Source organism: Trachinotus anak, unplaced genomic scaffold (genome assembly GCF_046630095.1).
Source record: "Trachinotus anak isolate AG129_WGS33_773 ecotype Australia unplaced genomic scaffold, CSIRO_AGI_Tana_v1 ptg000032l, whole genome shotgun sequence".
In the NCBI taxonomy this organism is placed as follows: Eukaryota; Metazoa; Chordata; class Actinopteri; order Carangiformes; family Carangidae; genus Trachinotus; species Trachinotus anak.
Genome location: NW_027273883.1, coordinates 4990383 through 5014374, shown reverse-complemented (window position 1 = coordinate 5014374; position 23992 = coordinate 4990383). Strand labels below are relative to the sequence as shown.

General features: G+C 40.4%; 1 protein-coding gene across 1 annotated transcript in view; it reads left to right on the top strand.

The window, feature by feature from the left end:
- thsd7ab (thrombospondin, type I, domain containing 7Ab) overlaps positions 1–23992 on the top strand; it is a 181181-nt gene that overhangs the window by 21282 nt on the left and 135907 nt on the right. The window contains exon 2 of the mRNA XM_071470376.1: positions 212–16942. Coding sequence (XP_071326477.1) covers positions 16792–16942 — 151 coding nt within the window. The 5' untranslated portion in view covers positions 212–16791. The remainder of the gene's footprint in view (positions 1–211; positions 16943–23992) is intronic.

The following is a 23992-nucleotide window of genomic DNA, read 5'->3' as shown; positions in this document are numbered from 1 at the left end:
TCATTCCTGTATGTAGCACTGTTGTTCAGCTTCTGCATACACGCTATGCTCTCTGTGTTTAGTTTTAACCGCTCAATGTACAGAGCTGGAATTCAGAGTACATCTTAATTTCATGTTTTGTTGACTTGCATACAGTAATTTCCCTAAAGGGCTGTATAAATGAAATGTAGTATTATTCAACTATCTATCCATATTCCTGTTGATTATCCAGGTCAGGATCATGCTGACAACAGAGCTCCAGGCAGCCTGCAAGACTTACAGGTGATGCTGCTATGAAGCACTCACTTCCAACAATCCTTAAAAAAGTCAGTATCATAGGGTTTCTGGAATTAATTGTTGCTCAGCTGTGCTCGGTTATTGTTTGTCAGCCTACATGGTTGGATCTGAGATCTGTAACTACTCTACAAACCCAAGAGCAGAATTACACCCTCCACTTAGTGTCTTGCAATTCTTACTCAAGATGGGATTGTTTTCCTGCTAATAAGCTTTGGTTGAGGAGTACTCTTATAGAATTAGTAGAACGATCGTTTCTGATCATGGTCTACTTTGAAGGTCAGATAGATAAATAAAAGGCATTAAATAAGAAATTTGGAGATTTTTTTTTATTTGCTGAGACTAAAATGCATAAGAACTGCACACTAATAAATGTAGCTCAGTCCTTGTTGACAATGCTGAACATGTGCTGTTTAGGGTTCAAGTAAAACTGTGCTGTATCTGCTGCAATCACTTCGTACTGTTATTGCCATCGCTGCTGTTCGTCTAGCATTTTATAAGCCCCGCCTGTATCCCCACTTCTATCTGTAGGCTCTGAGTTTAAGTTCCCCTGTGGGGACATTATCATCACTCCCCAGTAATGGTGCATGTTTGTGGGAAGTGACAAGATCAGTGCCTACGTGCCAAATAACTCTGTAGATATTATTCATTCACATTATAATCTGCAAGAAAATGCCTGAAGTTAACTCACTCTCTTTTTTTAATCTGAGTTTTTAACACAATCTCCTTTCCACCTCGACAGTCTTCTTTTCATGTTTTGAACAAACTCCAGTGACTTTTATTTATCAGTATGACAGACAACAAACAGTTCGTCTACTGCTCCAGACAGCCATATCTCTGACAGATTTCTGAACTGGGCCCACCTCAAACCTACACCCCCATCCCTATAGACACAGACAGAGAGACAGACAGACAGACGCATCCAGTAACTCATTTTGTTGAGACTATAAAAACCAGTGCATACCAAACAACTGAAGCAATTACAACTAAGGCAGCAAAAAGGAAATAATATCTAACAACATGCAAACAAAGACTAGAATAATAACAAGCAACAATGACTAATAAGAAGCAGACAAAAGACAAAATAATAATGGGAAAAATAAATTAGAAGTGTACATGAATGTACAGAATTATGTATGTTCATAGCTAACAAACTTGAGGCTTGCAGTCTTTGGGTAAGTACTGGAGTCTTAATTACCCAAATACCCTCACAACATCTTCAGGGTTACCCCAATGATGTTTGATGTGATTAAGATGATAGCATAACACATCTCACAACAAGCCCAGTCCAGTCCAGTGAATGTCACTTCAAATATGATGGAAATAAACCCAATTATCAAGACCCCACTGGCACCCAAACCACTGTCCCAGCAAATGGCATTTTGCCCTAAATGCCAACACACAATGGATTTTTTCCCTGTGCAAGTTGGAGGCTCACAGAGGTAATCATCTCATCTCTTGGGGACATAACAAAGCCCTTATAGGCAAGTCTCGCCGCTCGGCAGCAATCTTGGCAAATTTTGGGCTAACAAGACCAGGCCCCAATCTAAATGAATAGGGAGAAAGCCATAACTGCACTTTAAATAGTCACTGGAACATAAAAACAGCATGTATTGAATCACTGTCAACTGTGATAAAAACCCTTTAAAAGTTTGGTGACCTTGCCCCAAAATAAGGTTTAAAACAACAAAGGTTATACCTGTACTACGTATGTGCAGGGTTTCACGACACCAACTTCTTTTAAGGCTTAATCCAAAACCAGGTCGAAACTGTTGTAAACCTCAACTCAGTGCAACGTGATGGGCTTGATATCCTCTGTTATAAAGCATGATTGGCTGTTTCAGGAGAGGGCCGGGGCATGTGTCATACAACCTCCATTATGGACTTTACAGACTTTTCTATCAATATTCTTTAAGTGGTTTGTCTCCTCCCTGTAATGTCTCTTAACATTTAGTGGGGTCCTAAAGTCTGACAACATTTATTTCAATTCACATTGAAGTAAACGGGAATGTGGACTCATACCTATGGACCCCACTGTAACTGTATTTGTAGTGTGGAAGTACCTCAGTGTAGAAGTGAGATCATCACCTATATAAACACAATGAAACTCACATACTATCGAGAACAGAATAATGAATGGTAAATATATGCTCCAGTCTTCTACCAAACCAGCAGATTCACAAACCCATTAAATCTTGACTAAAGAAAGCAAAGACGTGTTTTTTTTTATTGCGTCTGCTATGAAATTCATTATTTGTTTAAACTTGCCAAGAGAGACAAGCTCATTCAGCTGTTAATCATATTACAGCAGGTTTTGTGGAGGGGGAGAATACAGTGGTTGTGTGCAGTACACTGCCAGAGGTTGTATGTGATATAAACGCTCATATATTTCTTTGTTATTATATTTCATTATTGCGTTTGTATCGTTCCACCTCAACATCTTATCACTTTGCAAAGTAAATCAGCTCAAGAAAACTAAGTTTAGGATAGTCAAGGGGAATCTTCTTGCACAGATCCCAGGGCTCTTTTCTCTTTTTCACTGTGGTGAAACCCACTGATCTCATTGTGTCACAGGAGGTGCAGTCATGCTCTGCAGCATATACTGGAGCACGGTCACCAATTCTATAAGGCACCAGTGTAAGGGTATGTTTTGACTTGAGTCCTCAAAGTGCTGTTGCAGCATCATGCCCCCTCACCACCACATGAGTCATCCTCCAGAGACCCAGTTTCAAGCAGAGACTGTAGGGAATCCTGGGCTTGCTGCTCTGCTTGACTTGAGCATTGATGTCACTGTCATTGTCCTTTGCTTTGTGAGTCATGTTGTCACCTGCAGGAAATCATCCCTGAACTATAATACGTAAAAATAACAAGAAGAACAGTATGAACAGTATTAATCTTTGCTATAATGTATCTTTGTGCTATGGTAGCTCACTATTTTCCAAGTGCGTCAACAGTTTAACTTTAATTTGTGGGTATAATAGTCATTTTCATACATTGTTATTATAAAATTATCACTATAAAAACATCAAAAGGGGCCTTTGTATTGATGAACCTATGGAGAATTATCACCGTAATCTGCATCTGTATGGAGCTTTACTGCTACTTTATTACTTTGGTTCCCTCTCGCTGCTCTCACGGTGGCGTTTTCAGCTGCAGCAGGGAAACGCTGTCAGAGAAAAAGCTCTGAAAACCCAGTGTACACTACCTGCTCAGCACCAAACAGCAGACAAACAGAGACCAGCTTGTGAACGTATTGGAGCATTTAGCAACTAAAGAGCCAGATACTTTTCTCAGCAGTTGGTAGAGACCAAGGACAGTTAAATTCACCAGGTTATCAGAAACAGGACTCTAAATAAATGATAATGAATTCAAAGGAATGATCACAAATTCACCATAATAATTTAAAAAGTGATGCTATGTCAGTGTGATGTTCATAACTTATTTCCACTGCCCCCAAGTGGCCAATTAATCAGTTACTGTGGATTAAAACCAGAGACTGTAAATAAAGATGGACGAAGCCTCCCTGACATCACCCATAGGTTTCAGAAGAGCAGTTTTGAAGTGTGTGCTGCTTCACTGTTGCCATCTTGGCATGGTTGACTCCGCATATGCTCACCAACCTGTCACTCAAAGCAGCCATGCGATCAATTATACACACCTTTATGCCTGAATAAGATTTAAATGGGGTGGTTATATAAAAATTCACCCCCCATCATGGAGGAGGAAAATTAGCTATAGAGACTGTAAAGAGTCTGTTTACCAGGCTGTAAACACGTTTATTTCTGCTGTGAAGTTGGACATTTTAACATGTGGGGATTGACTCACTTTTAGAGCCAGACTTAAGTGATGATTTGAGGAACTGCAGTTTTTGGCACTTCAGTGTTGGCTTCATTTTTCAGTCCTGAAAGTTGGTGCTTGATTAAAACCATCATTTGTTTTCCTAAAATTGCACTGCAGTCATTCAAGAACACTGTGCTAATTCCACAAATAGATTTTTTTTTACTGAGAGCTCTGCCATTTGTCATCTTATAACAGGGAGTTTCAGCCTATTTGTTGTGTGAAAAACAAGTTGTATATGTTTTTCCAACAATGTGATTATGATCAGTTTACCTTGAAATGGTGTTTGGCCTTCTGTGACATTACTGTGATGACTTCACTCTTTAATTCTCCTCTACTGCTCTAATCAATGGAGCAGAATAGGACAGTTGCACCTGGTGTGGGGGCTGGCAGCCACTCGCTCTCATTTAGTCTCACTGATACTGTGATACAGCACTATCGACTTCAAACATGTGTGGCACTGATTCAGACAGCTAATTAACTCAAACAATTAGCAATTAGGGCTGATATTGTTTGTTCAAAGTAGCAGACATGAGCGTGACAAATTTGTTATGTGTGACATGTTACACCTCAGTACAAAACATCCATGGTGCAATGTGGGTAATGTTTTGGCTAAGTGACCATCTCATTGCAATTTTTTTGAGTTTCATTCTAGACAGAAAAGTCATTTGAAGTCTGTGGTTATGATTACACGCACAGAGAAAGCTGTTCTAAATTTCCTCTGTGCTAAACTTGGCTTTGAGTCAGTGAGTATAAATGCCATTACTTGTTTTGAAAATTGAGGAGAAACTGATATGTTCATTGTAACAAACCTAATGAAGATGCTTCACTTAAACCAGCATAAAATGAGCAATGGTAACATGTGCTCTTGCTTGTCTTGTTTTTTTTTTTTTACTTTCAGCACAATTTCTTTAATTATACAAATGATTTTTTTTTAATTGGACATGTACGATGCAACACAGACATACTGTATATCATTTTCCATCCACTGCTATTATGTGAATATTAGGAGTTAGTTCATCGAGGTGAAGAGCTGGTGCAATTAAACCACTGCCGAAGACGAGTGTGCAAAAAGATGACTTATTAAAGGAAAACTAGTCGAACCTCAAACAATGGACACAATGTAGAATAATAATGATGAAACAAGATGCTTTTGTCTGTTACAGTCTCCTCAAATGTTCCTCACAGTTCTGATGTTTCTTATACATCATGATTTATCAAGTCTGTTTTCATTGCACTTTTTCAGATGTTTTTTTCTTTTTCCACTTCAGTCATATGTAAAAACTTAGACTTCAAGCATTTTTTTAAGTGTATTTTCTGTATTTTCACTCAGGGTTTGTTAATACTTAAATGAAAAATGCAGATATGAACAAATTTCCAGAAATGCACTTTTAGCTACTCAAATTAAATGATTTGTTTCTTTTCATTTCTGTGTATGACAGTAAACTAAATATCTTTGGGTGTTGGACCAATGGTCAAATATAATAATGGCTCTGAACAAGCCACCACCGCTCTGGGAAATTATGACTATTTTCAGATATTGTATTGATGAAATGATTAATTAATTAATGGAGGAAACAATAAGCATAATGTGATGACAGTAACCTTTTTTTGCAGCCTTGACTGATTATTATGGTACTACATTGAGCTAACCATAAATAACTATATCATTAGCATAAAAAAATCTGACAAACTAAACTGGATGGTTTATTGATCTATGCAGTAGTCATGTAGTTTAGGAGGAACAATTTTGAACTCCATGAGTTGCATTTCAAGGGATGCAAGGTAAAGACAAAACTGAAAAACATCACCTTCTGAAGAAACATCACAAATCGTCAGTCAGCCGATGTCTGACAACTTGTCCAAAAAACCAGCTCTTTGCTTTGCTGCAGACTTTGTCATCGTGTTCAGCTGTGTCTCACCGCTTGTGATACACAATTCTGACTTAAGTATAATGACAATAAAACAAAGACTTGATGGCTGACCACAGGTCTGTGGACACTTGCTTAGCACAGCATTACAGGCACATTTTACTGTCAGCAAATCATGGAGATGAGCAGTACTTGCTATACTTTTAGAAACACCATGGTGCTGGCTGCTTTCACAACTGTTAACTGTTGAGTCTGTGGATGAAACGTCTCTGAGAGACAGGACAATTCTGCGAAATAGCAGTTGGAAGTCTTATTTGTACTTCATGAATACAATTTTTATTAGCCAGTAACTGCCTGTGCATATAAACCACACCAAATTCACAATAATCATGTTCTGATGCCAGTCATCTGCAGAGTTGCAGAGCACGTGTATTAAGCCAGTAACCTTCAAGCAACTGAACCTGAGAGTCAGCTTTAATCATCAGTTCTAAAAGGCTTACTTATTTTAGAAAAATATCACACAGTGATATTAATATCTCTAATATCAACTCGTGACATTTTTGATCTTCAGTATCTCTTAGACAACAAAGGCTTGAGGGCATTACCTTTCATCTGCTGTCATTTTAAAATGAGTGTAATTTTTCATAATGTGTTGCCATCAATCATTTTCAAACCATGACAGTGTCAGATTTATCACATGGTGGATTATTAATTTTATAATCAAAGTAATTACAACATGAGGTTTTAATTTATTGTAGATTTAGGCTTTAATTTGTTAATTGTCAACTGTTTTGATTAATATATCATCATTTCATGCCAAATTATCAAATAAAGGTTTCAGCTACTCAATTTATAGATTTATTTTTTCATAAATGATAATAAAAAAGAATATCTTATGGGTTTGGAATGATGGTCAGATAAACTCAGGGATCTGAACTAGTCACTTTGGGCAATATCCAAGTGCAACAGTGTCAGGTTTATTTAATAGTGTATTTTTAATTTAGAAACAAATTAATCACAAAATTAGGTTTTATTTATATGCAAACTAGATTTACTGCCTTGTGGTTGTATGGCTCCGCTCATCAGTCAAGTTTCAGGAAGTATGATCAGAATCTCTCCTTCCTGGGTAACAACCTTGAATAATGGCCAGATTTTCTTTTTGCAGAACATTATGATGCCACAGTGAAGTTGAACTTTTGAATATAAAATATCATCACTTCATTTTATCCTTATAGACATTTGAAATTGTGTCATACTTCGTGTATATATTCATGAGTTATAGCCAAAAACATGTTTTGTGAGGTCAGAGTGACCTTTAACCTTTGACCATCAATCAGTTCATCCTTGAGTCCAAGTGGACAGTGCCAAATTTGAAGAGGGTACCTCAAGGTGTTAGTGAGACATTACATCCACAAAGCCAAAACTGTGTTTTGTGAGGTCACCACAACCTTGGACTTTGACCTTTGACCATAATTTAATCAGTTCACTGATTCCAAGTGAATGTTTGTGCCAAATGTGAAGAAGTTCCCTCAAGGCACTAATGAGACCTACAACCTGGAAACTCTGGCCCTGGCTTCTGCAGAGGCATAAAACTGTAAAAGCCGTATCTGAAAATGGCAGCCATCTTCATGCTGCTTTAGGAACCTGGCCTTGGTGTTGCTCTGCTGTGATTACCAAATGACATGCTGCAGGGACTCCTTGAGTGCTGATTTATAATTCACTACATGGAGTGCAGTAATGTTTTTTTGTTGATTCATTGCGTTTGATTAATCAGTTTTAATAGTTGCAATCTCTTGTTGAGTGATTGTGTTCCTCTGTCATTATCTCAATCATCTTCTATTTTCTCCACAGCTACTGAGTCTGCTTTTCATCAAACTGCTGGCTAAGCCATATACACATGCAGATTCTACAGCTTTGCAGCAATGGGCAAATTTAACCTTGCTTTTTCTTTAATTATTAGTCAAGAAACCCCAACTCGCTGATAAGCAACCACTCAGAGGAACACAGCAGCATAGGGCAATACTTTAGAATAATTAAACATAACCCTAACAAGCTGTGGGTTAATGATGAATTGAACAACAGTAACTTACAGCGCCTGAGATAAGGTACAATGAAGCATGAATGAAACCCAGGGGAGAAGAACAAAAAACCCCACAGATTAACAATGTTTGACATGGATGAGTCTAAATTATTTACATTTATAGATTTAAGGTGATTGTTCTATATGAACCGTCATTACAGGCATGTCTCAAAGGACCACATAGACTGTGACTAAAACTGAATCAATAAGGAAACATAGAGAAATTATATATAATGCAGCAACATACAACACACACACAAAAAAACAAAAGAAACATAAGCCACGGTAGAAAAAACAGGACCGTCAACACAGTCGCTGTACAAAATGTTGGAAGCTTCATAAAAGCTGTTGTGTATATGCAGTCTGCACACATCAGCTGATGTAAATTTGCAGCAAAGTACATCTTGTGAAAGCATGAGTTTTATATGAGCCTACGTATGGCCGTGCATAGAATATATAACACACGAAGTCATTGTTGTGTGTGGGTTAGCGTTATAAAAATACTGTTTTAACATATTCAGACACAGATGCAGCCATATGTGCAGAAGAAGCTGAATTTGGTTTGTATGTGCACTTAAAAGCTGTAGTTATCTTGTAACTAAAAACAGGTTTGTGTAAATTACTGTTCACTATGTCATTATCACAGCAGATGATATTTTACTGAATGGAGAAAGTGCTGTTTGTGCTAAGTAATTAGTAGGGTTTATAACAATGAGTTTGCATTTTTTTAAAGTTTGAAGAACACACAGAGAGCAGTCTGGTACAATGCTGATGAGCCAAAAAAATATTGTCATGTCCATAGTAACAGCTCAAACCACTCTGGGAGCATAATGTTCCTTATTCTTTCAGAATGAAAGTGAACAGACAGTATGATAGACAAGTATGATATAGGACTAGGACAAGGAGAAAGAAAAGTAATTACTTTAGAATTCATAGAAATACTATTCATAAAAATTCTAATTGCAGCAACAGAGTTAACAGTAGGTTAAAGATTCCCTCCAACCATATTTTAAGACATAAAAACACTCTGCTTAGAAGATTTTTGATCTGTTGTGGTTTTTCCACAAAAATCAATTAACTTAAATTAAATATAAATAATTTTACAATTAACAATTGTCATTGATCAGATCATTGTAATTTAAGGTTAACACAGAAAAACTTTCATCCTGTGTACTGTGAAAAAAGCCTTCTAGTGTCAAATTCTGTCTCATGCTAAATTATCCTTGTAAAATTAAAGGCACTGTACATAACATGCAGAAAACCATTGTTATTAAAAACAATAGTGGCTGTTAGGTGAACTGCAGAGCCAGTTGTTTGTGGACATCAGTGATGGAGCCCACTGACATTAGCAAACGACTGGCTAACTTTAGCTAGTGTTGCACACTGTCAGCGCTGTTGGCACTGGGACACAGCACTTGGTAGTGAGCATTAACGTCATATCCTTTGGATTTACCCGGAAAATTTGGTTGGAGTGTTTCACAGAGAAATCAGTCCACGGCTGTTATAGGCAACAGAGAAAGCTGGGGACGGTCTCATTTTTACGTTACAATCCGTTCACACATTGGCAATAAAAATGTGATTAATATGTGTAAATTGCTTCACATTCTTACACTGAGTACCTTTTAAAGGAGCGACTAAAAGAAATTGTGGCCCAGTCTGCCTGTTGAATTTTTTTTTAATCTGTGTTGTAACTTAACATCTCAGAACAGTTTCCCACAGTATAATGACATCTGGGTATTAGGAGACCAACAAATATTGACATGTAATTTCCAGTAATTACTCATGATCGAAAAACTAATTGCTAATGAACTAAGGACACACAATGTGATTTATTTAAATGTGAATCAATCATTACAGAAGGACAACCAATATTAATGAATGGAGATTTTTTTTATTTTTTTAAGAAAACCTCACTTCAAGCAGGCAGCCAGATAATAGTCTGACATCCCTAATCATTCAAATCTGTTGTTGCCACCGCACTGATGCCAAGTCAGGATTGTGTTGTAATACTGATCAGGGATAGGTGTCGTCAGGCTGCTCAGCTGCTGTATGTGACTCCTTTCTAAGGACAAGGTTTTTCTCCATCGGAGATAGTGGCTGCTTCTTTAACTATTTTACAAATTAGAATTTTTTGATTGAAGGATATTCATTTTGCGATTAGATAACTGGCAAAGCTGATTTGTAGGGTAGACAATTTTTTCATTTACTGATAAAGATAAGCCTAGCAGTATTTAGTTGGTGGCTGGTGTTGACTTTTCATCCTGCCAGTTCCACCCACATGTGCCCCGTCTTATCTGCTTTTCTCTGTCTGTCTAACTGAATCCAGTGCGCACCTCACAGTTGACATTTAATGGCAAAGACAGTGACATCCAGACACTACGTCATTAGCTGACACTTTAACGCTATTGTTAAGCTGTCAAGTCATATGGACTGACTGAAGGATGAAGGACTTTTTTGGTTTTTAAAATAAGCTGAGTACAATGAATGTCTCTACACTTAAAACAGCGCACAATATCAAAGTTTTAATTCTTGAACTGAAAGAACTTCATACTGTCAGTTGACTAAACTATTTTCTGCTCCGAATCTTACCATATCTTTACATTATATAATAATGTGAATAAGTGTTCCCAATGAGAAACAGCTGTTGTGTGGATACATCCTTTAGTCAAACAAGTCCAGGCTGTTTCAGTCTAAATCACAAGTTATAGACATGATATCATCAGTTATAGACTCTTGTAAGATCTTTTTGCCTTTCATCCCTGTGATACAATTTCTGTACAACTTATGCAAAGTATACCTGATTTTAATTGGTCACAGGTTGAACATTAATTACTGCTGATTACTGATGACTGCACAGCACAGTTCATAACTGTACTAGACAGCAAAGATGGTGGTACCACAGAAGTTTTGGCCATTGGTGTGTAGTGCTGCCACAGTGCACCGATGCCAGAACGATGCTCTGCCACCTTTTCTCTCCAAGTCATTGTACCTACATCATGCAAGAGAGCTAATAAACACGCCTGTAATAAATACCCACAATTGTCAAAGTTGTCATATTGACATTTAAGGTGTATTGATTGATTCACATCAAATTGTGCATTGTGTAACAAACAAGAAAACATTCTACCTTAAAAGCTGTCAGTAGCTGCCGGTTCTTGCGGTTTCTTGATTTGTGATGCATTTGCAAAGAAACACTACAGAGTCTGCCTATTAAACTTGGACAGCTTGTGCAGCGACCACAGTGCCTGCTAGAAATGAAAGCTAGCCTAAGCTTCGTTTTCATAGCCTAGCCTATTAGATGAGCTTGAAATCTGCCTACACTGTGACCTTTCCTCAGAATTGAGGATGTGGCCAATGTGGCTTCATTTCCCAATTCCAACCTACAACATCCCTGGCATTGTCTAATACTATTTAGCTGGATATTTGGCTGACTGCTGTGTAATATTCCCAACATGATCAAAGTGTTCATGAAGTCTGTCTAAGATTTGATCATGTTGTCAGTTGTAGTTAACAACATGAACTCACCACCGTAGGCAAAGTGGTTGCATGACTTTGGAAATGAGCCACATCTTCACGGTGCACTGGTGTGTACGTGCACATTGAAGCATCATAGTTGTGCACTGTTACTTAAACAAATAACACAACACCTCTGGTTGTGGCAGCAGGCTAAGTTAGCCTTAAGTTCCATCTTCTCACCTACATCCTCCAGCTTCACCTTAGAGATCCTAAGGTGTTCCTGCCAAGCCAGGTTAGATATGTCGTCCCTCCAGCATCTTCCAGGATTGCTCTGGGTCCTCTCCAAGTTGGATATGCCTGGTATACCACCACAGAAAAAGGAGACATCTGGAAAAGGATAGATTGTGGAACCTGAACTGTCTCAACATGCTTTTTTCAATCATTCTATTCCAAGCTTCTTCCAAATGCCAGAGATCTTGCACAGATCTTTCTTTGTCCTCTGCACCCAGACACTCTGCAAGGGAAGGTAAATTCAGATGCTTGTATCCATGATCACATTCTTTCTGTCACTCTCTAGAACTCAGGACCACAGGGGAGGGTAAGAACGCAGATCAACTGGCTTTGAATGGCTCAGCTTTTTCTAAACCATGCGATGAAAGATTCTGCACCACTCAGCCTATCAATATTATCTTACAATCATTTGTGAACAAGACTCTGACATACTTAAGGGGCCAGTACACTCCGTCAGTACTGCCTGGCAGATGCTGGAATTGATTCAGAACCCCCCTCCCCCAAAACCTTTCCAATATTGGATTATGAGAAGCTGTGACCACTCATTTCTGAGGCGACATACATACCTCCTTCACACAGGTATTGATTGATCAGCTGTGTGCGGGTGAGAAAGGAGCCAGGATTTTAACTTCTCTCTCAAACTGTCTTTCTTAGTTTTCATGTGAACAGCTATGTGACCGTTTTCCAGGAGACACTGTAAGAAAATGTGCGCTTCTATCCCCAAATATTCTCCACTCTTGATGATAGCCGGCTTTTCACCCCACCTTTCTGTACGGAGCAGAACATTATAAATGCAAACTAGTTTTGATTGAGCATAAAGTGATCCTTATGCTCCCTCAGTTGAGGCAGCAACTCGTGACCTATCAAATCATTTTCTGGCAGGTGACTGAGGCCTCAGATTTGCAGGTGCTGACCCACATCCCAGCTCACAACAGCCCTAGTGCGCTCTTGAGGTTATATTTGGATGAAATCAACTGATTTAGATCACTGGCTAAAAGCAGAGTTGCAATAATTAGGTATTTAGCTACGTAGCTATGCCTAAACATCCTGTCCATGAAAATCATGAAATTTGTGTCCAGGCACAACCTTGGCCGAGCCTAAAATCCAAAGAAAAAAAAACACTTAAAATACAAGACACAGCTCTTGGAGGCTGTTGTAGAAAAGGCCCAGTATCCCATTTTCCTGCAAATCCACAAAACACAAGTAGTTTGGACACACAGACTCCCATCGCCCATTATTGTCAGTGCCTCCTTGTATAAGCTTTCCCAGAAAGGCTTACACCACTAAAAATATGAATAACCAATACTTTAATGTTCATTGCTGCAAAGTAGAACAGACCGGCTGGGTTAATAGACTCTGTGCCGTGAGCAATTACCTGACAACAATTCTTAGTATTGATGGTGCAAACAATATGGAGACAGTGTTAGTGATGTTACTGTAAGTTCCTAAAGAGGATTTACTTAAGTCTTCATTGGGGTTTACTGCTCTCCAATAAACTCTTACTGGAGGTATAGTTTCAAATGTGGGCAAAGATAGAATAACAGAATAACTTTATTTATCTGTTAAGAACTTAATTTGTGTAACACCATCAGTGCATTCACAACACATAGGCGGCCAAACGAAAAACACAACGTAGAACAAACAAGTATAGCCCAGCCAGCTTGAAACAGTTTAAGATAATAAGGTTAAGTGTCCTTAAAAATGTCGGATAAGAACATTATAAGGTCAAGAAGGTCAAGCCTCAACTCAGACATTAATAAGTCTTATAGATGAAGGCAAAAAGCTTGTCATGCCCCACTTGGTCCTGAATGAGAGTGACTTGTATCTGCAGCCTGAATGTCGGACCCTGTGTTGGTTGTGTAGTGTGTGTGTGTGTGTGTGTGTGTGTGTGTGTGTGTGTGTGTGTGTGTGTGTGTGTGTGGCATCCGAAGCTATTTGTAGTCCTTTCATTTCAGTCTGTCTGCTGTAGATGCTGCTTAATGGTTAATGTTCCAGTCCAATGATTTTGCTGCTCAGTTTGATGATCGTCTCAATGAAACAATAATTGTCAACACCGCCATCAAGATGCACAAACTATTCATGTCTCAACATCATGTGGAATGAAATAGTTTGTATGACAAGAGAGAAGTCGCATGTTGATCTGATCACTGTGACTCTTGACAGTGACTTTAGAGAGTGTTCTTACGGCCAGCATTAACATATCAACCAGGATGGGACACTGGCTTTGTTATCTTCACTTGTTTGTATCAATTTGCTTCAAAGCAAATGAGTGTAAGTATCGTAACAGTTGGCTTCCTTCAGTCTTGTGTAAATCTGGCATTAACCAGGCTTCTGCATCCCTTCCACTGCCTTCTCCAAGTGAAGTCAAACTAAAACTAGGTATGACAGGCTGACTCTGCCAACCTCAAAGCCTGCCAGTCAGATGTCCCCGCACGACCTCAGCCTGGCTGGTCGGTGAGGACTGCAGACAGAACAGCTGAGACAACACAGGAACATTAAACTCAGGCAAATGAATTCCACCTGCACTGTCCCTCCTCTAATCTAGCTGTCTCCTTGATTGAAGGTTGTGTGCTCGAGATTTAACGGCAATCTCATTCAGCATTTAGTGTCACTCTAAACTTGCACTGTCACACACTCAGCTATCGGTTTAATGCATTAGACCCAATATTGCCATAAGAGTAAGGCTGGTGGTACTCTATATTATTCATTATTGCCAGCAAATCCCATGCAAACACCAGTTAACCAAATGGTCACACTGGGTGACGTTCCTTCATTGACGTTGGGCAGTGGGTAGAGTAAGTCTTCCACAAATCAGAGGGTAAGTGGTTTGATTCCTGGCTCCTCCAGTCCACATGTCGAAATGTCCTTGGACAATATCCTGAACCCCAAAATCGCCACCAATTTATTATTAGCGTGAGTGTTGTGTGTCATAGAGAAGGGCTACTTATATAGAAAAAACCCTGTATAGCTCAGTGTGAGTGAATGGGTGAATGTGGCTTGTAGTGTCAAGCACTGTCAGTAGTTGATAAGACTAGAGAAGCGCTACATAACTGCAGTCCATTTACCACTCATTACTATAAACACGAGTACTATTGTTTGTTAGTCTGACATACACCATCAGGCTGCTGCAAGTACACGCCAGTGCACCGTATATGCATTAATCTATGACAGAAAATAGTCTTCAGTAATGGTTTTGGTAATGGTGCGAAAAACTATGGTGCACATGTAATTTGTGAAAAAAGGGTTTTTTTGAAAGGTAAAACTAAAGATCTATTTGTGAACTGTCTTTAAAGATTTACATCCTCAGTAGGAACTAATGGGCTTGGGGTTGAGTGCCACAGATGGGTGAGGGAGGTTGGAAAATTATAATGGCAGCCTTATCCTTTAAATCAGCAATCCAGACTGCCACTGACGTTCTTCGAAGTGGTAACCTATGAGATCCACTGACATATTTGGCACTATGCAGCCAAGTCTGTCGCAATTTCAGCTCTGTTAAAAATATGGCATTTCAGTCAGAGAGTATATCAAGGTATATCTTTTCCTGGATTTTTGTTTTTGTTGAAGTTGTTCCTCACAGTGGCACTCTTTTCTTTATCTATCCCACGTTGGTGGATATACCTCACATCCTGTTCTACACAGGGTTTTTAGATGGATTAATTACTGGAGATCAGAGATTGATGCTGGATTAAGGGACATGTCAGCTACTCACCAAGACTATTAAGCTCATTCCTAGATGTAAATAGGTAAACAACCAAAATGTATTTAACTTATTTCTGTCAACACACCTGCTTCAGGTTGGCTCACAGTTTTGTTATTGGAACGACTAAACTGGAATCTCTGAGCCATTAGATATTTTTCTATGAAAATATATTACACCATTACTGTGAGCCCCCACTGTCACTTCTTCCATTCCATCATTGCACTTTCACACCCCTTTCTCACCAGCATAAACACCCCTCTCCCTCATTTCTTTCTTGCGCTCTCTCCCTCTCTGCTTTAGTATTTTGCTCCTCCTTTGCCTCCCCCCATCAACCCCCCCCTCCACTTTCTCCCGCTCTGCATTAAGCCCTGCTTGTCTCTCTGCCTCTCTGATCCTGGAAGCAGTGCTTATGGGAGCTCCTCATACCAGTGTGAGCACTGCTGGTCTCCAGTCGCCTTCCCAGAACTGCAAGTGGAGGACGTGTGGAAGAGGAGGAGGGGGAAAGGGGAGTATCTTTCCTCATGCCCTAGGCGGGAGAAAGGGGGGAAAAAAGGGAGAGAAAGGGGTGGATAGAGGATGAGAAAGTAAGAAGAGAGCATGTGAGAGATGCAGAGTGTAATAATAAAGATTTAAAGAGAGCGACAAAGAGAAGGTGAGGGCAAGAGAGAAAAATAGAAAAAAACCGAGAGTAGAGAAAGAGAGAGCAAAAGCAGGGTGGAACAGGGAGAAGAGCAAATGAGTGAGCAAATCGGAGACAGAGAGAGAGAGAGAGAGAGAGAGAGAGGGAGTGAGTGAGCGAGAGCAAGCGAGAGGGAGGGAGGCGAACAACACTGCAGACACTCGCCCACTGTCACTGCTCCACAGCCAGAGGACAGAGGCAGCAACGGCAAGAGTGGAAGCGGAAACGATGGAGGAGGGAGACTGTACCATCCATCTGCAGCTCAGCCCCCGACACTGACGGCCTCCCTCTGGGACCATCCTGCCAAGTTGGGAGCAAAAGGACAAAAAAAAAAAGGAGAAAACTACTCTCTCTGTCCTTCACAAGACCAAGCACTGGACCCTGAACTCCTGCAGGACTGATAACACACACTACACACACTCCTCATTATTTTTCCCTCTCTTACACTCCCACACACTTACTCACGCCCTCAATCACAGCACACTTCACTTCTCGTTGCCTTTTTGGACTAGTGTGTTTTTTTGTTATTGTTCTTCTTTTTTTTCCTCACTGCCTTCGCTGACCTTCTGAGCTGAGTGGATTTACTTTTATCCTGTGGCGGACCATGGGGCTGGGGTGGAGGGGTGCAGCAGGGACCCTCCGAAAAAGGACAGAGGGGAGCTGGTACCTTTTGGTGACATTGCTGCTGTTCTGTGGTTTCTGGAAGGCTCACGCGCAGACGGATGATGGGAAGTCTGTCTACTTCTGGGAAACAGGTACCACTAAACCACTAATTAGAGATTATATTTGATCCATTCTTTTACATATGGAGCGTTCATAACAGTTGCTGGTGAATTAGTGCATGCTGTTAGTGCTGCTGTGGTGCGTGAACTCTCTAAATCAGTCAGATGTAATCACGTGTGGATTCAGTTCAGCATTTGTGGAAAATGTAGACGGTGTGGTAACTTTTCGATTTTAGGGAATATTTCAAATCAGTGCATCCAACAGTGTTGCCTTTTTATCAGGCAAATAAAAGCTTTGTGGCTCTAGTACAAACACAGACATATTGTCATGCTTAATTGACTTGCACTGGTCTACAAAGCTTCCGGATGACACACTTTGGTTGTCTCATGAATTTGTTATTTGAGGTATATGACTCCACGTAGCTGAACTTCTAAGATGCATACGCTGTAAGATGACCCAGAAATCTACAGTAGAGCCGTCTCCTCATACTGAACAGCATGTGGCATGCAGAACAACCGTGATCCATTTTTGAACGAATTACTTTCATCTCCCTGAGTCTCAGGTGATGCACCATTATTGAAATGTTGCTGCTGTGTGTTACAGCGTGCGGATGATTGATAGGCATTGCTGCACAACTGTGAAGTGGACTGGAATGATTTTTGATCATACTGATGCAGAATCAGTGGTGAATAAAGGGGAGGGTCGTGTGTGAGATTCATACATGTTGTTGTAGATGTGCAGATGGATGGTTACAGTAGTTCTGATTTTTGCACATGCTCGTTTTCAGCACTGACTGTAGCTGTGATAAACTGTCAGAAAAAGGATCATATGGAGTGAACACAGTGGGGATCCACTAAATATTCTTATCACGGTTGATGTGCATGGGAGGCACACTGCCAGTAATAGATGCTGAGCACTACTGTAAGATTGTTGAGTATATTGAGCCCTGATTATGACAATTTACAAAAAAAAAAAATTCTTCAATACAAGTACACAACTTCTCTCCCTAACCCTAACTCAAACACCCCCGCTCCACTTGTCCTGCCCCGCCTCGCCCAGCACCAGTCCCCAGTTGACGTATCCCACGTCTCTCCTGTGGTTCTGCATCTTTAAAGAGGATGTAGCTGAGTAAGGAGATTAAAGGAGCAGGGATTTAACAACCCAGGAAAGACAGCCCAGGGAACCGACTTGAGGAAGAGAAAGGCAGAGCAAGCACTGCAGGCAGAGAGAGGGACTAACTTAACCTACATCTACCCTACTGTAGGTCATAGTGATTACGCCTCTCTCCCACGCTACAACACCTTTCTCCCACACTATACATGCTCCACAACTGAAAAGCTCTAGGCTCTTGCTTTGAAATGTAATCCAGTGTTGGGAGTTTGTTCACTTCTTCCCAAATAAAAGGTAGAGCATTGATTTCAGCCCTGGAGTCTTCTTTTTTTCTGTGCCTCTTTGGTTTGACAATTGCCTGCAGAGTATTAAAATCACATAGGGCAATTTAGGGCTTTGAATCCCAGAGCTTTTCATCAAAATGTGATTATGTTTGCACAAGATTTGCATACTTTTCTTGCCAATCGAGGCGTGTTTAAAAAAAAAAAACACAAAATGTGATGATGTTTGTGCACATTTGCAGAGTATGCAGTGGAGAGAATATTCTTGTGGCAAGCAATGCTCTGATGTTTTGCATATTGATGAGTCTAGCTGAAATATAGCCCCTGTCTTCAAAACTGTGGGGAATTGGGCCTGCATTGCTTTTACTGCCTTCTGTGAAAATATGATGTATCTGTTTTGGAAGGTGAGACAGTTCAGTGCTGTGTTTTGTTTTTTTTTTTGCTCTGAAAATACTATTCAGATGAGGCAGATAGAGACAACAGGCTCTGCCTGACACTGCAAGTGATATTTCTGAAGGTGGCAGTGAGGATAACTGAAGAAAAAACGAGAATGATTATAGCCACCATGAGGACCATGGTGGTGATGATGATGGTGATAATGGCATGCCACAGTTTTTCCGGGGCCTTTGAGAGATTGCCTGGAATGCGTCTCCCTCTCAGATGCTATTTTCACGCCATTTTTCTTCTTGTCGTTTCCTCTCAACTGTGCACCCCCTATGCACTTCTTCCCCTGCATCTCTATCGCTCTGTTTCCCTGTCTGGTGCTCTTACTATGTTGTGCATTGCTGTTTTAAGAGCCACAATTTTTTCCAATAACTGCAGCAGTAAAATTTCAAAGGAACCTTTTCTATTGCCAATAGTCAAGAGGTAACACCAGGATGACAATGGATCTAACAAATACTGCTGCATCCTGCAAATGTATGTGTAATAGAGAGCTGCCACACATGCAGATACACACACACACACACACACACACACACACACACACGCACACACACACACACACACACAGCAGGTGTATTTTTCCTATTCTGGTTCTGTGTGCAGGCTTCATTAGAGTCTGTTGTTGGAGCGACAAGGTTGCCAGGTTTCAGCTGTCAAGACCTCACACGTCTGCCTGAGGACAAAGCAATTACAGGTGGTAGAGGAGGTGATGGTGTATTCAAGAAAACACACATTATAACATCTCCATACTGTGGCATTCTCTGTTCACTTCACTGTGAGCCTTCTTTAAACTCAGCATTGCAGTTTGACGATCATGCAGGTTGATTTTTCACTGGATCTTGAAATATATACAACAAAAGAAACTTTACCATTGTGAAAATCAACATTACAATTTTCTTTTTTTAAATGTTTTCGTGTACATCAACAGGTGTTAAATCATTTCTCAGTCTGATTTGACATCCTGATATGATCAGTGTTTATCAACTCCCACCCTCCCTGAGTTTGGGCCCGTAATCTTTCTTGGGATCCAGATTATCTGTCATTCAGATTATGCAGGACTCGTGCGGAGCCTCCGCTCTGGCCAATCTCATTTCATTTACCGTCTCGTCTCACAGGGTCAAGTCACACATCTGAGCACGTGTCTCTCTGCCGTAGTCCTATTAATTCACCTGAGTCAAGCACAGGCTATTCAACCAACTGTTCCAGCTTGCTTACTTACCTTGCATGTGTGTGTTTGTGTGTGAGGTCATGAAGTGTCGGACGTTAACACCCAGCAAAGTGCTGGCAAAATTTGCGTTTGATCAGCCACCACGTTGGCAAGTTACATCAAGAGACCTTTTGAGCTGACAAAGTTTAGAAAGCTAAGAGCAATCCAATGGCTTTGTATCAAACAGACTCCCAATTAGCCACCTGTTACGCTCTTTTTACAGAGCACTGGCACTTAAACTTTTGTTTCATTGCTTCCTGGATGGTTAACTAAATGAATCATGAATCACAAACTTGAACACTTCTATCCATTATTAATTGACTTTATGAATAATAAAGATTTCTAGATTTAAAACTCCCTAAAATATTCTTCATCATTTAGTTGCAGTGTGTATCCACATTATGTGCATGTGTGTGTGTGTGTTTGCACATGAGGGTCTTTACATTCGTCAGCCCCGCATCTCTAATGACCTGTCGCTTCACGGAAACAATGGAGTTTTAGTCCAACACAGCTTTCAGCGCTCTCTGTGTGTCACGGCGTTCCGCTGATGTCACCTTTGAATGCACGGGGACAGGGCGACTAGCGCTGACAGGCCATTGTTAGCCGAATACATTCCTCCCTTCACGGAGGCACCGGCAGTGAAGGATGTCACCCTCGCTGTGGGTTGTTAGTGGCTCTCTCACAATCACCTGCTATTACGGCGGACCCACTGAAGAGGCCATCCAGGAAATTGAGGGAGAGTGGGTGTGACGGGTTCGCAAGTTCAATACAGCAAGCCAAGGTCATTAATATGGCAAAACACCTCCAGCCAAGCAGATTGTAGTAACTGAACACAAGACCAGCTGAGATCAAACATAAAGCCTGGAGGTAGCACAGATAGTACAGTATTGATCTCTTAGGGGTTCCTCCGACTAATTAAGCATAAAGTTGCTTCTCTAGTCTCACTTTCTGTGTTTTTGCCTGATCATCTAAATTTATGTGGAATGACTTTGACTTAATGTTTCCATTTATAGCTTCTCATTATACAAACGGATTTCTTCGTCTGCATAGTCGATTGATTCATGTCCTCGCCTGACCTTAGCACCTGCCTCACTTATGGTCCCCAGTTTAAATTAGAATATTCTGTCTCTGTGCGCCCTGAATATCCTGTGCCTTAAATAACTGTGTGCTAATACCTGCGTGCCTGCATTACGTCCAACGGTTGTCTTGAACTGAGCCAGAAACAAACACACGTCTGACTGAGTGGCTGTAGTTTTGATAGCAGCGGGAATGTGACTGGCATCATCCCAAATGAGAATATCCCTTGGAGATTCCCGCCTCATTTTAGCGAGTGCATTAAAATGTGACCTTTTCTGACCCTAATTAGCATAGCACCAGAGGGCAGGCAAGAGTCTGGTAGGTAATTGGCTAGCCACTGTTAAAATTCCTTAGCAACAGGCAACAAATTTAGGCCATGCATATAAATTAAGGCAATTTCCTTGGGATTTTCATTTTTCATTACAGAGTATGCCAGTGGGTTTTATTTTAATTCAGCATGCCTGTGTTTTTGTTTTCACATGTAGTTCAGCTGGAGTGGGAAATGGAGACTAATTGTGTTGTGTGTGTGTCTGGCCCTACAACCATCAGAAAGTGAGCACTCAGCAGTAGCCATGTGGCCTCAGCAAGTTTCTGGTGAAAACAGGAAGGAAGTTATTTTTCAAAGTTACTTTTTGTCTTGGTGGGGAAAAAAAAAACGACACAAAAAACAACAACAAAAAAAGAAAGAGTGCTCCTCTCCTCCTCAAGCTCCAGTGGTTTGCGGGTCAGTGTCACTGCAGCAGAAATGATACAGACTCAGGCAACATTGTACCGTGACATTGCACTTGATTTTAAAAGCATTTGCAGCACAATACGTCACATTTGACCCAGATTGATCTGTTTTGTGGCTTTAGAGATATTACCCTACCACTCTGTACTCCAAACGGCTACAATTCTGAAATAGCCAATCCATCCAGCGGAGAAAGATGCCAAAGACATGCCAGAGTTTGTTTAATCTAAATGGCAGAGCTTACACTAAGACCTGGCTATTACTGATATAGGAAGGATGGCAGGATTAGAGATTACACTTCATCCAAAAAACTTTATTTAGAGTGACATAAGAGGATTTCCACTGCTTTATTTTGCCATATTCAAATAGCTCATAACATATTTTTGATGGGGCACTGTGTCATTCTGCTACCCTAGCAGTGGACTTTGTGGACGGTCATGGCGTGAGTAAGCAGATCAGTGGAAGATTTGTTTTATCTAAGGATGTTTTTGCTCTCATTATCAGCCTTGACCTGATATATCAAAGTGACACGTGCTGATAAAAAGATTAGTATGTGATAGAAAAGTCTGACCTACCGTTTAATGTAGTTCAATTTTGAGCAGCTTGACGATTCATATTTAGTCTTACTCACACCTGGACACTGTTTAAAGATCACTTTGTCCGTTAATCTACAACAGTTGGCTAAAAGGTAAAGATTAAGTGTCTTGCTGAGGTGCTCTTTGAGGCCATTCCCTGGATTTTCTTCATACTTCCTCAGAACTCAAATCTGGAGACCATCTGCTCCTGACTTTTCCATGTTTTATGTATTATTTTTCTCCAGTCTTCTCTAAAAAAAAAAGAGAGGGTTTGTGTTTTTCTGTTTCACAGTAGTGTCCTTACAGTGTCTCCTCACACACTTAAATTTGTGCTCAGCCGCCAGTTGAAACACAAAGAAATCCCTCGCCCATACTGGGGAACCCGAGCATTTTCGTGGTCAGGGAGTGGCATTCAAAACAGGCCCTCGATTCCCTCGAGAGGCAAAGAGGCGGCTTCAGTGGGCTGAGAGGAATTGCGGCGTCATTGAAGAAAGCCGTGACATTTACCTGAAAAGAGCCACTGCTGCCTCCTCCGATGCAATTCTAATAAAGCTGAAGAGATGGTGGAGGCCCAGGAGTAAATATCCTCCCATCCATGCAGCAGCCCTGTCATTAATCCTTCATTTCTTCCACTGTCCATCAGTTGTTTTTACTCAGCTGTGGTGAACAGTCATGGGGCATATTTTATATAGTCTTTCCTGAACATAAGGCCTTCTTGTATCACATTAGTTCAAGTATTGTGGCTTTGGTGTATAGTGGGTAAGCTGATGGAGAACTGGGTGCTCTGGAAAGCACTCACTGTTGTGCGGCAAGAAGATTAATTCATCATTAGATCATGTGATGAACTGTAAACACAGACTGCTATAATATACTGTGTGGTTAAGGAATGGTATATCAAACCTACTAAGTCTAACTGAATATCATGAGAATATTACATTAGATGCTGAGCTGCTGCTGGTTTGAATCTTATATAACCACAAAGCTTTTGTTATTGAAAGTCACATTGTACAGGCTCAGTTTTGACCCCATTTCTGAATGATTTTCTGCTTGTTTTTGGACCATGGGTTCTTGGCTTGTTGAGTAAAAATGGTGCAGTAATTCCTCAGAGTGCCCTAAGCAACAGTGACAGGACAGTGGCTTTAGGTAATTGTTTGTGACAGTGTTTGCCAATCCCTGATTTGATGGTGTCAGTCTGTGGGATAATGTTTAGCCCTTTGTTTTCTGATTTGTGCATGTGGAGCTTTGGCTTTTGTTTAGTTTCACTGTGCAATGACAAAATGCAGTGACGTGATGAAAGAACAGTAACTAACAAGACTAAGGGTCATGCTAGCAGCTCTGTGAGGATGTAATTAGGCACAGTGGTGCTTTGGACTGAATGCTAACGTCAGCATGCTGACATGATCGCAATGGCAATGAGTTCCAGTATCCTGGTTTTGATCATATTTGGGATATAGTGTTTACTTAAAACATGGCAAACCAGGTTATTTATGTCTCTGTGTACATGATTCTAACAGTATCCAGGTTTTTGTTCATCTGTGTGCAGCTGTGTGTTGATTTCTCAACTGCACACAGTGCTTACATGCCACAACATCCTGGTGTCTGTCTGAGACCTCCAGAGAGCATATCCAGATTCATAAAAACTGGGATAAGACCCAATC